General features: G+C 34.2%; 1 protein-coding gene across 22 annotated transcripts in view; it reads left to right on the forward strand.

Annotated features, from left to right (window-relative positions):
• Nr3c1 (nuclear receptor subfamily 3 group C member 1) overlaps positions 1-15,703 on the forward strand; it is a 107,960-nt gene extending 92,257 nt beyond the window's left edge. For all 22 annotated transcript variants that reach the window (XM_087180453.1, XM_021266148.2, XM_004854328.4 and 19 more), the window contains 3 exons: positions 4,988-5,118; positions 11,027-11,184; positions 11,655-15,703. In XM_087180453.1, coding sequence (XP_087036579.1) covers positions 4,988-5,118; positions 11,027-11,184; positions 11,655-11,807 — 442 coding nt within the window. In that variant the 3' untranslated portion in view covers positions 11,808-15,703. The remainder of the gene's footprint in view (positions 1-4,987; positions 5,119-11,026; positions 11,185-11,654) is intronic.
• Positions 15,704-16,053: the final 350 nt, after the last annotated feature.

Below are 16,053 nucleotides of genomic sequence, written 5' to 3' on the forward strand. Positions count from 1 at the left end.
AAAAAGCCTGAGAGAACTCATGCGGCTTCAGTAGGGACAATTACAGATGAGGACATCTTGGCTGGGAGGGGAGCTGAGAGTTATGGACCCAGAAACAAGAAGTATCTCTTTGCATGGCAAGGTTCACTAAGTGTCTGTGTCCTAGAAAGAACAAGGAAACAAATTACTGGTGGTTTTAATTGAGAAAGAACCAGTCAAGCCTTTATAGATTTTATAAATCAGCTCTTTTCTTATCCTTTAGGCCTATGTCTGTTTGTGAAATATTTCAGGTGTTCATTTCCAAATCATATTCCAGTTGTGTCAACTAGTTTTCTATACTCACAGAGTATACTTTATTGTGTTGATTTATGTTTTCTTCCAGAAGCACAGTTCTGATCACATTATATATCTCCCCAATATACAGATGTCTTCCATATCTGCTCATTGACCATCTAGTGTATACTCTATATGCTTTCAGATTTTCCAGAACTTAAGTCTCACTTTACTCTCCCATTGTTCTTCACACACTGTTCTCATTCAGCTAAAGCATTCTTCAAACACACCCTCAGGTCATGGTATTGTATATCTCTAGTTTTTCTCACTTTGTATTACTACTTTTTGTACCCACAGTTTCTCTCTTTTTATTAGAATGTAAATAAGCAGTTCACATACATATACCATTGCCTAAAAAGAGTTTAAAGAAAAAGTGTGTGCTTATGTGAAAAAAGATGGGGGTTTCCTTGTGAGCTCTGGACACTGTTAAGAGCCACTCTATTATTTTTTTTTTGGCAGGGTAGTAATAATGAAATTTTAAACTGCATTATAGTAATAGTCACATGTGAGAAATGTGAGCAAACCCATCATTAGTTATTTCCAGAACTGGGTACCACATTAAAAATATGGACATCTGAAGTTTTGTCCAAAGTGGCAAGGAGTTTGAAAGTTCGCACTGATGAACATCAGGAAAGAGAAAAAGGAAACTTGCAAGCACAGCCTAAAGACATGAAAATACAGCACATATTCCCTGTTGGGTGTGTCAGGTTAAAAAAAATGGATGAGTTCTAGAAAAGCATCTATTTGAGCTGAGCATCAAAAGGACAGCCTGATTCACAATGTCGTTAATTTCCCTTTATTTTAAGTGTTTTAGTAGGGACAGGATGACACTAGTCCCAAGTATTTTAAAGAAGAGATCCTCAGGGAGTATGTAAGAAGCCACAGATAGCAGGAGAACTCTAAACTGGGACACCTCTTCTTATATTACCACTAGGTAAATCTAAAGCTAGCTATTTCTCAGGATAATTTAGAACTACGTACAGCAGAGATTTCAGGTTTCCCCACTACTAGACTAGTGGCATAAAAAAACCAGTCTAAAAATCCTGGCTATAAATTAAATTTGGTATTGCTTCTCCATTGGTGCTACTAATTTTCCAGTACTATTCTTATTTAGTGGTATTTGAATACTTACCAAGTGCCAGGCACTATTATAAGAGTTTGAAATATAATAGTGAACAAAATAGATGAGGCCCCTGCTGACCTTTGATAGGACAATTCAAATAACAAGAATTATTTCACAGAGCCCAAATAAATAACAAGAATTATTTCACAGAGCTGGATATAATAGTGTAACTAGGGAAAGGGAGGAAAGAGGATTGCTACATTAGATTTTATGACTGCAGAAGATCTAAGTAGGTGATCATTAAGTGTTACAAAACAAACTATGTGAAAAAAGCAGCTGAGCATACTGTTTGAGTTGTTAAGAGAAGTAAACAAAACTCAAAATAAAACAGAATATTTTAGGCCATGAAATCAGAGTTTAGATTTTATTTTATGACCAAGAAATAGGTTGGAGTTAAAGAGCAAATATTCATCATAATCCTAATACATGCCTCATACAGCACATGACTTCAAGATCCCTGATCTTTTTTTGCATATATGTCACCCACAGAAGAGACACAGATAGTTTTTCTAGACAAAGATTTGTTTCAAACAGGGTAGTTAATGACTTCTTGGAGATGTCATTTAGGCTGAAAAACAAAGCAGCGCACGCATTGTACTGTATTCAATTGCTTTGTATTCTAAGGGACCATATCTCACAGCCTTCAGTCAATAGGTACTACCTGTAGTTGGCCAGCCCACTCCTTCACACAGGGCACTGTTTCAGTATCTGTGTTAGATAAAGAAGTCGCCTGGGACTATCTGTTGCCAAAAAGAACTTTGAAACTACCACATCACAGTGTAACAAGATCAATCCAATTTTAAATTAACTGGTAAATATATTTATCTTATATGAAAACTCAAGACATTTTCACTCGTTCCAGAATCCAACTGTGCTTTAAAAAACAAAAATGTTTACAGTCACTTTCTAATAAGCTATTTGAAGTCATTTAATTGGAATTAAAACCATGAGTAAGTTTATATGAAATGACAACTTAGCCCTTTCATTTGTAAAACTAAAATAATTAATTCAAGGTTTTCTTTTTAGCGCACAACTTAAATTTAAGTACAACCTGGTAATGCCACATACATTCCTTACAGAGATTTTGTTCTCCAGTTACGTTAATTTCATTTCCATTATAAGATATGTAAGAATGCTTTTGAAGATTTTTCTTTACTCAGTTTTCAATTCTGGGCAGGTCAGTGCCAGAGGAAAAATAGTTTTGAAGATGGCATTCTTCCCACTCTTATGTCCCTATGCTGCTATGTATGAGATGGGCACACCTCCATCTTTTTTAGTGTTTCTGTATTGCTCTGGTGTTTGTGATAGGCAGATTTAGAGTGAGAGTACAGGTTTAAGTTCCAGCCCTCTGTGTAACTGAAACAGTCTCACGGTTGTCTTTACATCACAATGTGTAAAGAGTATTTTTTTTTTGGTACTAGGGCCATTAAGAATGCATTGTCCTAGAGACTGCTTAGTATTTTCTCTGTAGATGATCATTTCATCTACATATAAAGATTTTGCTTCTACCTTGCTAATCCTATCCTAATTGTGTCATTTTATTGCCAGACTATTTTGGTGGGGCCTAGGTTTCAAAGTTTAATGGACAGATAAAAAGTAAGCATATCTGCCCTTGTTCCCCACCTTAAGGAGAAAGCATTGTATCTTCTCCATTTATATAAGGCGTTCTCACTGGAAGTATGGAGTACATGTCTTTAATCTGTTGAGAAGGTTCTGTTCTACTTCTAGGCTCCTGATAGCTTTTACCATGAACAGCTGTAGAATTTGGTCCAATACTTTTTCTCCAACTAGTGACAGGATCATATGGCTTTTTCCTTTCCTCTGTTAAAACGATGACTTTTGGGGGTGGATCTTCCGATGCTGAACCAACACTGCCATCCCTATAACAAAACCACTTTCTACATACTGCCACATCTGACTTCTGATTGTTTAGTTAATTTCTATCTATGTTCATACTTTTTTCTTTTATTATCTTTATCCAGTTTTAGGATTAGCACAATGCTGAGTTCCTAAAATGAGGAGAGAAGTGTTCCTTCTTTTTTCTGCTTTAACTGTTTGATATAATTTATCAGTTAAAATGTTTATGAGCCTGCTGTTGTCATATAGGTAGGTTTTCAAGCTAGGAATATACTTTCTTTAATAGGTGCTATTCAAATTTTATATTTCCTCCAGAGTTAGTTTCATTATTTTGTCTTCTAAGTTATTTCTTAGAAGTTGTCAAATTTATTTCAAAACAGATTTTTGAAATATGCTTTCTATATCCTTTTAAATTCTGTAAAATCTGTGGTAATGTCTCCTAGATCTTGATATTGTAATTTCAAAAATGTATAATTGATATTGTGTTACAGGAAGAAAAGGTCTAGAGGTGCAGGGGAAGTGGGAGGGGTAGGGGAAAGGAAAAAAAGGGAAAAGAAAAAATATGAGAAAAGGAAAAGAATGGAAACAAAGTCTTTGCAAATAGGGAAGGGTGGAGGGGGTGAAGGGAGGGCAGGGGAAAGGGGAAAATAAAAGAACCAAGATACTCATGTAATGGTACAAGATCCCAGTGATGTTTTTAACTGTATTTTATACTAAAATGTACCAATAAACTTAATGGGGAAAAAAAAAAGAATGCATTGTTACTCTATTACATGGTCACGTTATTGAAATTTGCAGTTATAGGAGGATTTCTAGCCATGAATAATAAAGGAGAAAAAGCTCCCAAAGAGTTTTTAATTGCTACTAGAGGATTGAGAAGGTGCCTCCTCAGAGATTTTTAAAGAGCCATGGAAACTCTTCGTGATCACTTTGGGCTATAAAGAAAATAAATCACATCTTCTGTAGAAATAATGATTTCTCTTGTAAAAAAAAAAAATCTTGAGTTTAAAAGTCATGTACTGGGCTTGTTTTCAGGTTCTTAGTGTTACGTATTTCCAAAGTAAAAAAAAAAAATTTAGAGATCTATTTGAAAATTATGGATGTGATGTGATAGTGACTACTGAGATTCATTATCAAGAATTGATTTGGTACACTGAATTAAAAGAATGATCATGTCTATCAGAGGCAGACTTGGGGTATAAAAAAGTCTAGAGTCATGTGCTAGTTCTGACCTGCATAACTAGTGTCACACATGATTGTCTTCAGATGGCGCATTATGTTAAAAATCAAATAGCTTCTGAGTTTAAGTGGATAGCCAGTATTCACATGCTAAACATTGATATAAATGAGCACCTCATAATAAATTCTGTGGGAATACACTCTCTGTGCTGAAGTAAATAAAACAATACATGGCATGTACTGATAGAACTCTTTTTAGACACTATATACCAGTGATGGAACTTTTAGAGCTTTCAGTAATACAAACAGCCTGCTGTGACACTTGTGCTATAGGTTCACCCCCACTACTGTAAGTTTAAGGAAAAAGTTCTCCAAAATTATGGTTCTATAACAAATTAGCATTAATACCAAGTTATGTTTTATTTATAAGTTCATAATTTTGTAAAGCAAACCAAAAGAAATGGATCTTTTTTGGAACTAGCATTCTTCCTAACTCACTCTTATTTTCTCTTACAGGCAGAGAATGGGTCTACCCTACATGTATGACCAATGTAAACAGATGCTATTTGTTTCCTCTGAGTTAAAAAGGCTTCAGGTATCTTATGAAGAGTACCTCTGTATGAAAACCTTACTTCTTTTCTCTTCAGGTTGGTAGAATACCTAGTCACTTCAGCATGAAATATGAAAGTCTAGAAATAAAAGTTTACATACATATAATGCCAAGATTAATGAGACAAATAGGTACAGGAGAAATATGTACCTCAGCTGTTCAAGGAGTGCTGTTAATCAGAATTTGGGCATATGGCTTTCTCCTTCTTTCAATAAAACTACTATATGAAACATGGAGAAATAAAACCAACCACAATAATTTTGTTTCTCTTGCTGTTACTTGTTACCTAAGGAGTACTACCTCAATAAGTAATAAAAGAAAGGTCTAGAATTCAAAATATACAAAGAATTCTTAAAACAACAACATTTTAAAAATTGACCACAAACCTTGACAGGCATCTCACCAAAGAAGATAAATGATGGCAATTAAGTATATGAGAAGATGCTTCCCATAATATCATCAGGAAAATTGAAATGTAAAATAACCACCACCAAATACTGGCAAGGATATGGAGCAACAGGAATTCCCATTCATTGCTAATGGGAATGCAAAATGGTACAGCCATTTTGGAAGACAGTTTGGTGGTTTCTTACAACTACTCTCTTACCATATAATTTAGCAGCTGCACCCTTTGGTATTTACCCAAGAGAGTTGAAAATATATGTTCACAGAAAACATCCACATGGATGCTTATTAACAGCTCTATTGATAATTGCCAAAACTTGGAAACAACTAAGACGTTCTTGTAGGGTGAATGGATAAAAAACTTGTACATCCAGATGAGGGAGTATTATTCGGCACTAAAAAGAAATTTAAGAAACCTTAAATGTACATGACTAAGTGAAAGAATACAATCTGAAGGGCTACATGTTATATGAGTCCCACATTCTATATTAAAAGATCAGTGATTGTGAGGGATTGGGGGGAAAGGAGCACAATAGGATTTTTAGGGGAATAAATGTGTTCTATATATTACTAGGATGTTGGATACATTTGTTCAAACACATAGAAGGTGCACCACCAAGAATGAACACTAAACTATGGACTTTAGGCAGTAATGAGGTGTCATTATAGATTCATCAGATGTAACAAATATACCTCTCATGGAAAGATGTTGATAATGGGGGTGGACAGCACATGAGAACTCTCTGTACCTCCCTCCAATTTTGCTATGAATTTAAAATAGTCTTTTTAAAAGGGAGCAGCCTATAAACCAGTTAGAAGTTACTGTTTATGAAACACCAAGTTAGTGGCTGAATCTCCTTTTAGATACTAATGAGTAAATTTGTAATTTCTATAAATTACATTAGTAATTATGGATTCATGGTTGCCTGTAACTTCAAGTTATGGACATTGCTCATGTACCATAACCATCTCCAATGCACAAACCTCTATTAATGCTTTCATACTGTCTTTGCACTTACAATGTTTAACTGAGATAAAGATTAATATTTCAATCAAAGCAACAAAATTTTCCATAACCCAGCAAAAAATTATAAGTAAAGACCATTGCTAAAGACTTGATTAATGTCACCTGCAAAACACTTGTTAAAGAACCTGGTGTTTCAGTTACATAAAGTTCTGATCAAACAGATCAGTGTCTAGACACCAAGAACTTAACTTGTAAAAAGTAATGGTTTAGATTTCACACATATCAGACTAAGCTGTATGTATTCTTTTCATTGTAGATATAAGCTAAATTGAACTAGTACTTATTAGATTCTTTTTTTTTAAAAAGTATAAAATCAAAAGGATAGAAAGATATATCTTATGGTATAAACTTTAACTTTACAGAATACTGGTACAGAACAACAATGGTGGTCTTAGAAACCAGAATTTAAGGTTCATCCTAAAGCTAGTTTTCTCTTGCAGAACTTGTTTATATTAGTATATTTAGTAAGACAAGGATCAGAAATATAAGTGGAATTGAAAAGCAATCGATGGATCTAAAAACTGATTATAGACATCTGAAGAGACTCTTGGACTGACATATGTATCTGAAATCATCCAGAATACTTTTTTTTTTTTTTTTAAGTACTGGGCATTGAACTCCGGACCTTGCGTTTGCGAGGCAGGTGCAGTGCCACTAACCTAAATCCCTGGCCCCAGAATACATTTTAAAAAGTGTGTATGTTTGTGTGTATAATGAAGAAAAAAGCTATAGTATAGAACCTGAAAATCAAACTTTTTTTTTTAATGTACCAGAGAACTGTCACAGGGCAAACCATCACCTCAAAATATGGAGAAATAGGCAAATTCAGAGAAGTAGCCAAGGTCAGTTTACTGGGAATACAAGCCTCCAGCCAGTAGTGCTAGGAAGCCTATTGGAATTTGAACGCATTGCTGGAGGCTGAATAAAGAATGGAAACTCCCAGAAATCCAGTGCTGTCCATACTTCTTTAGTTTTTACCTTCAGAAACTTATGGTGATGATGACAGAAAAAAAATCTTTCATTTTTCTGGTGGTACAAGGGAGAGGATAAACATTTGGATATACGTGGTACATGTTCTTTGTGTTAAAGGTTTGCCATCTGAGGGACCTATTTCTACCAGGGCCTTGTTTGACCTACAGGAAAAACCAAGTAGAGAAGTTTCAGCCCCTTCTGGCCTTCCTGTCTCTTGCAGGAGGGGAGAAGAAAAAGTAAGAACTATTTCTGAATCCCCAGGGACGCAGGACCAGTAAAATAGCTAAGATTTAATCCTAAAAAATTACAAAACACTTCACCTCTCCAATACTTTAACCAGCATATCAGTATAGTAACAGTGGATTGCAGCTGAAAGAGTAATTGCAGGACACAAGCTATAAGCATCACTTCTGATACATCTTTCAACAAAAAACTATAAAGCATGCTCAGAGGAAGAAACAAATCAGTTTGAAGAAAGCAAGCATTAAAATTAGTCCAAAATGCTACAATTATCAGATAGTGAATTTAATTATATATTAAGGACTATCATGGAAAAATTAGAATGCATGCAAGAACAGATGGGTAGTATAAGGACAGAGGAGACAACTCAGAATGCTAAGGAATTCTCTAAGGAAATGCTAGAGTTAAATGTAAGAATACTGGACATAGCTAAGGAAACAAATCAGTGAACATTAAGATAAATAGAAAGTTCCCGAACTCAAATGCAAAGAGAAAAAAGAATGAAAAATAAGGAAGTATGAAAACCAGAAGAGAAAAAATAAGGGAAAAAGTATTTGAAGTAGAAGCTGAAAATTTTCCAAAGTTAATGACATTCACCAAAACTTATATCCTGAAAGCTCAGAACACCAAACTAAACAGCAAAAAATCTGTACCTTGTAAATTCTACTTAATAGTAGAAAACCAAAGACAGAAAAATCTCACAAGAAAAAACAGCTTACATATTTTAGACTTCTCATCAGAAACCTTGCAAGCAAGAAGAAAGTGAATTAAAATACTTAAAATGTTGAAAGAAAAAACTATCAATCCCAAATAGTGTGTACAGCAAAATTATCCTTCAGAAGTAAAGGAGAAAGACTTTTTCAAACAAAATTGAGGGAATTTGTTACCACCATTAAACTTTTCTTGCATGACATGTTAAAAGAAGTTTTTTAGAGGAAAAGAAAATGATACGTCAGAAACATAGATCTATAAGAAAACACAGATCTATAAGAAAGCATTCGAGAACAAATACATAAAGCTAAAATAAAATTTCATTTTTCTTCTTAGTTGGTCTAATAACTGTTCAAAGTAATTCTGATGAATTGGATGATTTAAAACATGATAAATGAAATGAATGGCAGTCTTGTAATGCTTTGTTTATAAGGTACCTATATTATTACCTATGAAGTTGCATAGTGTTTTTTTGAAAAGGGTCATACTGTACATTAGCTGCAAATATATGTTGCAAACTCTAAGGCAGCTACTGAAAACAAAGGGAGGGGCCAGGGATTTAGCTCAGTGGTTCCAGAGCCTGCCTCGCAAGTGCAAGGTCCGGCATTCGATCCCCGGTACCAAAATAAGTAAATAAATAAAAATAAATAAAAACAAAGGGAGTAGTAATATACTGTAAGAAAATGTAATTATGAAATGCTCAATAAAATCAGAAGGCAGGAAAAGATAAGGAAAACAAAGTAATGAATAGAAAATAGTTACAAACATGGTAGACATTAATCCAGTTATAGCCACAATCATTTTAAAATGGTCTAAATACATCAATGTTCTATTTTAAAATGAGGATAAAAAATGTTTGCCAACACAGACCATCACTAAAATGTACTAAAGAATAAACTTAGGGGGCCGGGGATTTAGCTCAGTGGTTTCGCCGCCTGCTACGCAAGCGCAAGGACCTGAGTTTGATCCCCGGTACCAAAAAAAAAAAAGAATAAACTTAGGGAAAGGAACGTCATCTTTAAAAAGGAATTAAGAATGAAGAAAGTGGTCAATACACAGATATATTTATTATGTATTCTATATAAGTTATCATGTCTTCAGTGGTTTAAAAATAGAACTAAAATATGCAATAGTATGATAAATAATATATGCAATAATAAAATACACAATAATTGCATATAAACTCAGGAATTCAATAATAATGCTTAAATTTCAGAGATTACTGGAGTATGCAAATTAACAAACCATAGAGGGACTAAAAGGAGGGAGCATAACAAAAAGCAATCCAAATGAAGAGGAGGGGGGGAGCCTAAAAAGGGGCAAGATAAGGTAGTACAAATAAATTCATAATTTCTGTAGAGATTAACTAAACCCTCCTAGCTTAATTGAAAGATTGGATTTTTAAAATAATCCAACTTTATGCTATTTACAAAAATATTTAAATGAAGACATTGGAAGGTAAAATAGAAGGGTATCCAGTACAATGGATAAGAGATGGAAAATTTCTATAAAGGGCAAGCTGAGAAACACTTTGAACTTCCCAGTCTCTGTCATAGTTCCTCAACTCTGTCTTTATGGGATGAATATGGTCATTGATACTTAAAACAGAAGTCTAAAAACTACAATACAGTATTTCTGAGAAGTCCTGAAATTCAGAAATCTGCCAAACTTTGTTTTTATTAAACATTTAGCTTTTTTAAAAGTCCACCCCACCCCTGCACCCCAGCCACTGTTAACCCAAAACTAATGTTCCTAGATGCACATTTTGAGAAATACAGCAAAGTTATGATTCCTGCAAGATTAAATGACCATGGTTAGTCTTCTGTTCATTATCTTCAAATACCACTAATTTTTAAATTCACCAAGAATTTTATATCAATTTTCCAATCCAGATTCCATGAGCTATTTTTAATATGTATAAGTTTAAAAAAGGCAGATATTTGCAGTTTCTTTTTAGGCTGGAATCATACCAACTCAGTATGGTAGCACATTTTTAAAAATGTATTGCATGCCCATGCTCCTAAGTGTAATCTCAGTACTCCGGGATGCTGAGTCAGGAAAAACACAAATTCAACCCCAGCCTGGGCAGTTTAGTAAGATCCTGTTTCAGAAGGGTTAGGGATATAGCTCAGTACAAAGGGCCCCAGTATAGAGTGGTTTGGGAGGATATTGTATACTGATTTCAAAGTTTTAATCAACTGTTGATGCCACAGATATTCTAAGATTTAACTCTTGGAAATAACACTATTGTTGAAGCCTCTACCTCAAAACTAAAATTAAATCTGATTTAATAAATTAATTAAATTTAGCCAAACAAATAACTTTATTAATTCCTTAGTCTTTAAAACAACATTGAGTAAATACAAAGAAAAATGTCATTACCAGTTCCATTTTATACCTTTAAAAAATGATACAGTTAAGACCCTCTATTTTGTGTTCTCTCTTGGCTGCAGTCTAGCAATCCTTTGAAAATACTTATATTTTAGAATGCATTAAGGTAACTATGAAGTGTGGTATTAAATGCCATACTCGGTGTATAAAAATATTACAACAAGGAAATTCTTCAATTGACTTCATCTTAACCTTTTAGTTCCTAAGGAAGGTTTGAAGAGCCAAGAGCTATTTGATGAAATTAGAATGACCTACATCAAAGAGCTAGGAAAAGCCATTGTCAAAAGAGAAGGAAACTCCAGCCAGAACTGGCAGAGGTTTTATCAGCTGACAAAACTTTTGGACTCCATGCATGAAGTAAGTGTCACACATAAAGCCATAATATACAAGAATTTTGTGATATAAAGTATATTTTTATTAGTGTATATAATCATATACCAGTGGTCTTCTCTGCCCCTACACTTAGCCCCCAACTTATGAACTTCAGTTGTGCATATATTTTTCCTAAGGCTAATTATGAAATATTTCATCTATTTGTGTGTATAAAAAATACAGTTTAATACAGAAATTTTTAAATGGTAGAATTCCATTTTTGTTTGAATAGTCTATTAAAATAACATGGCCTTCATATATTCTAGACTGAAATTAAGCATAAAGCACTTAATTCCATACATTTTTACATTTAAATTTAAAATGTCTTTTGTAGTTAAGTGCTTATTTGACTAGACTTTTCCACCTGGAGAATTCTAGTAAAGACTGGTATAATAGTGTGACATGTTCATCCTAATCAATTTTGAATCCTAATTACCCTGTATCTTCTCTTGCAGATAGTTGGAAATCTCCTTAACTATTGCTTCCAAACATTTTTGGATAAGACTATGAGTATTGAATTCCCTGAGATGTTAGCTGAAATCATCACCAATCAAATACCAAAATATTCAAATGGAAATATCAAAAAACTTCTATTTCATCAAAAGTGACTGCCTTACTAAGAAAGATTGCCTTAAAGAAAGTTGAAGTTTTAGCTTTTATTGTACAAACTATCAATTTGTCTTGTAGACGTTTTGTTGTTTTTTCCGTCTGTTTTGTTGTTGTTGTTGTTAAGTATGCACTACATGTGGTTTATAGAGGGCCAAGACTTGGCAACAGAAGGAGGTGAGTCATCACTTTAAAGTGATGGGTAAGTAGATACTGAAATTTATTATTTGGAATATCCTAGAAATTAGAATAATGTGAGGGTAATCTCCACCATCAGAGAAAGATGACACCTGAACCACCAGTGCCCAAAGTCTGTGTAATGAACTTTGTGCTCATACTTTTCAGCTGGCTGGATACAACTTTCTAGACTTTTTGTTGGTGTATTTTCCCATGTATAATTAGGGTAGCATTTTTGATTTATGCATGGAATCCTGAAAAAAGTTTACAAGTGTATAGCAGAAAAGGGAAGTTGTGCCTTTTATAGCTTTTACTGTCTGGTTTTAACAATTTCCTTTATATTCAGTGAACTACGCTTGCTCATTTTTTCTTACATAATTTTTGTATTCAAGTTTATTGTACAGCTGTTTAAGATGGGCAGCTAGTTCATAGCTTTCCTTAATAAACTAAACATTAATCTGCGTGAAAATGGGTTGGTGCTTCTAACCTGATGGCCCTTAGCTATCAGAAGACCACAAAATTGACTCAGATCTCTAGTATTCTTGTCAAAAAAGCTCATATTTTGTATATATCTGCTTCAGTGGAGAATTACATAGATTGTGCAAATTAACCATTCTAACTGGTATAGAGCACCTAATCCAGTGACCTGCTGGGTAAACTGTGGATAATGGTTACAAAAACTAATTTTAAAAAATACTTACCAAAAGGCCCTGTTTTTACCCAGTTCCCTACCTCTGCAGTGGTTAGATGGCAAGAAAGTTGGTAAACTAAATGTCTTTTGGGACCTTTTGAAGTAGTGTGTATAACTTCTTAAAAGTTATGATTCCAAATAACCAGCTGTAACACAGCTGAGAGATTTTTTTAATCAGACCAAGTAATTCCTCTCACCAAACTTTACCCAAAAACTAAATGTCTAATATGGCAAAAGTGGCTAGACACCCATTTTCACATTCCCATCTGTCACCAATTGGTCTATCTTTCCTAGTGGTACAGGAAAGCTCAGCTACTGATCTTTGTGACTTAGAATTGAATGTCAGACATCTATGTTTGTGGAACTACACATCCCTACATGTGCCATAGAATTTAACACAAGGCCTGTGAATTTCTTCACTGTTGAGAATTATTTTAAAACAGAAGCTGTAGTAGCCCTTTCTGTGCGCATCTTACAAACTTTCTGTAACCTCAAAACTTAACATATTTACTAAGCCACAAGAAATTTGATTTCTATTCAAGGTGGCCAAATTATCTGTGTAACAGAACTGAAAATCTAATATTAAAATATGAAACTTCTAATATATTTTTATATTTAGTTATAGTTTCAGATATATATCATATTGGTATTCACTAATCTAGGAAGGGAAGGGCTACTGCAGCTTTACATGCAATTTATTAAAATGATTGTAAAATAGCTTGTATAGTGTAAAATAAGAATGATTTTTAGATGAGATTGTTTTATCAGGACATGTTATATATTTTTTTGTAGGGGTCAAAGAAATGTTGATGGTTAATCTAAATGATTCATAGTGTGTACAAATATTCATATGGGAAGCAATGGTCTCAAAAATCAAACAAGTCTGTTCTAGGGCAGTGATGGCGAACCTTTTAGAGCTTTCAGTGATACAAACAGCCCTCTGCATCTTGCATGCCATAGGTTCACCACCACTGCTCTAGGGGAAGATGGGAGACTGGCCCTGTGTGCATGAAGGTTGCTGAGGCTCTGACCCAATCAGATCACAGAGGAATTAATTCTTTGCCTCCCCTTCTGACTACCCTTCTCATTCCAAGAGTGAGTCTGTTAGTACAGGTTTAGTTTATTAAATCTCCCCTTGCATTTACAGTGTGTAAACGAGACAGAAAGGTGGTGCTCACATACGTATAGGCATCATCTAACAGCAGGGTTACTTTCACATACAGCCTCTCCAACAGGCTTTAGAAGTTTGGCAATAATGTGCATAGAGGTACCAGCAATATGTAAATAGTGCAGAATCGCATAGGGTGCCAGTAATACACTAATTCCTTTCTATCCTACAACATGAGTTCATTTCCAAGTACAATGAGGACATGTTTGTTTCTTTGAATGCTTTTTGAATGTTATTTGCTATTTTCAGTATTCCAGAGAAATTATTTAATAAAAATGTAATCATTTGCTTTTTGAATGCTCTCTAAAAGGGAATGTTCCTTTTGTAATGGTTTAAATTTTCTCAAAGTACTTTAAGATGGTTTGTAACCCAGCTGGATGTGAATTTATGGTGCCTAAGAAATACCACTTGAATATTAGCAATGACAGTGTTAAGTTTCAAAAAAGAGCTTCTCAAAGTAGATTATTGTTCATTTATAGAATGTTACATGGTTAAAACCAGAAAGCACATCACACTTTAGTCTTTAGTCCCAAGTCAACTGAGTCATAAAACAACTTAAGAGGCTTTTCATTAAATGGAAAAAGAAGCTATGCTCTTTTAGAATATGTGAGAAAGTTACCTAATTATGTTTGACTATTATAATGGATTTAAGTGAAAAATAGTTTGAAAGCAGCTTCAGAGTTGGTGATTCACAACAAATCCAAAAGTATTTTTTAATTACTGGTGGTAAACAATGACCTTCTCAGTGTTTTTCAGCATTGCTGGGGGTTCTGAACCCTCAGCAGAACTGAGGGGCTAAAGACTTGACCTGTCTTTGATACACCCAAATATGCAGAACTATCAGATGGAACCTAAAAGAGCACCTCCTTTCTCTTTGGGGGGTGGGGGCGTGGCCATCCCAAAAGGAGAATTAACATGAGTGTTTGAAGAGCTTCATAATAAGCATAGGAAGAGCTCTGAGCAAGCACACACAGGAAAGCCAGCCTTACTTTAGGATTTGAGGGGTAGACAGGAGGAAATGAACAATTTCATTTTTACTTGTTCTATCATTAGTTCCCCCTTTTAAATACCCTAAAACTACTTCATCATGAAATGAACAACAATGTGATACGCTGATCTGTCCAAATGCAAGAATCATGGTAGCCTTCAGTGAGCTTTTGATCTTGGTTGGTCACCCCAACAACTGCAGCTGTAGATGAATGTGTTTTTATGTGCCTGGTTTCAGTGTTCAAAGGGAAAAATAAACATGTACAGTGAACACTTTAAACCACTTTGGATGAAAGTTTTGTCATGTTCCAGACTATTTTCAATCAACCTGGTCCACCGAGGATTAGTGACCAGGTTTTCAGGAAAGGATTAGTTTCTCTCTAGTAAATGTCTGAAAGATTTTATTTTCTGATAAAAGGCTGTTTGAAAATACCCTCCTGAAATAACTTGCTTAACTACATATAGATTCAAGTGTGTCAATATTCTATTTTGTATATTAAACAAATGCTATATAATGGGGACAAATTATATTATACTGTGTATGGCATTATTAAGAAGCTTTTTCATTATTTTTTATCACAGTAATTTTAAAATGTGCAAAAATTAAAACCAGTGACTCCTGTTTAAAAATAAAAGTTGTAGTTTTTTATTCATGCTGAATAATAATCTGTAGTTTAAAAAATGTCTTTTTACCTACGCAGTGAAATGTCAGACTGTAAAGTGTGGAAATGTTTAACTTCTATTTTTCATTTAAATTTGCTGTCTGGTATTATCAAACCACACGTTTGTACTGAACTGGCCGTAAATGTTAGTTAGCCATTTACAGCAATGCCAAATATAGAGAAACATCATAATAAAACTCTGCTTTTTCATTATGTGACTCCCAACATGCTTTTGTAAAACCTGTGCAGTTCAAATTTTCTGACTTTTTTTTCTCCTACTGAAGGTACACTTTAGGAAATTTAAGATGATAAAGTGGACCTTTAAATGACAGTGTGGCAGTGTATGCATGCTAACATGATGTAAATTCAAAATGAGTTAGTTTTATACTGATGTCAAAAATTATCCAACCCATGCCTCAAACGGCTATGTAACTATTAATGCAAAGAGTACTGAGGGAAGGAAAAGACGAATCCCTGAGGCTCCTGCAAATACAAGTTCTTAACATAAAAGATGACATGTAAACAAATGTTTTCTAGTTAAGAATTTTTTAAACTCCACTCTT

The sequence above is a fragment of the Heterocephalus glaber genome, unplaced genomic scaffold (genome assembly GCF_053883595.1).
Source record: "Heterocephalus glaber isolate CG9 unplaced genomic scaffold, H.glaber_assembly_v1.0 deba00001463, whole genome shotgun sequence".
Lineage (NCBI taxonomy): Eukaryota > Metazoa > Chordata > Mammalia > Rodentia > Bathyergidae > Heterocephalus > Heterocephalus glaber.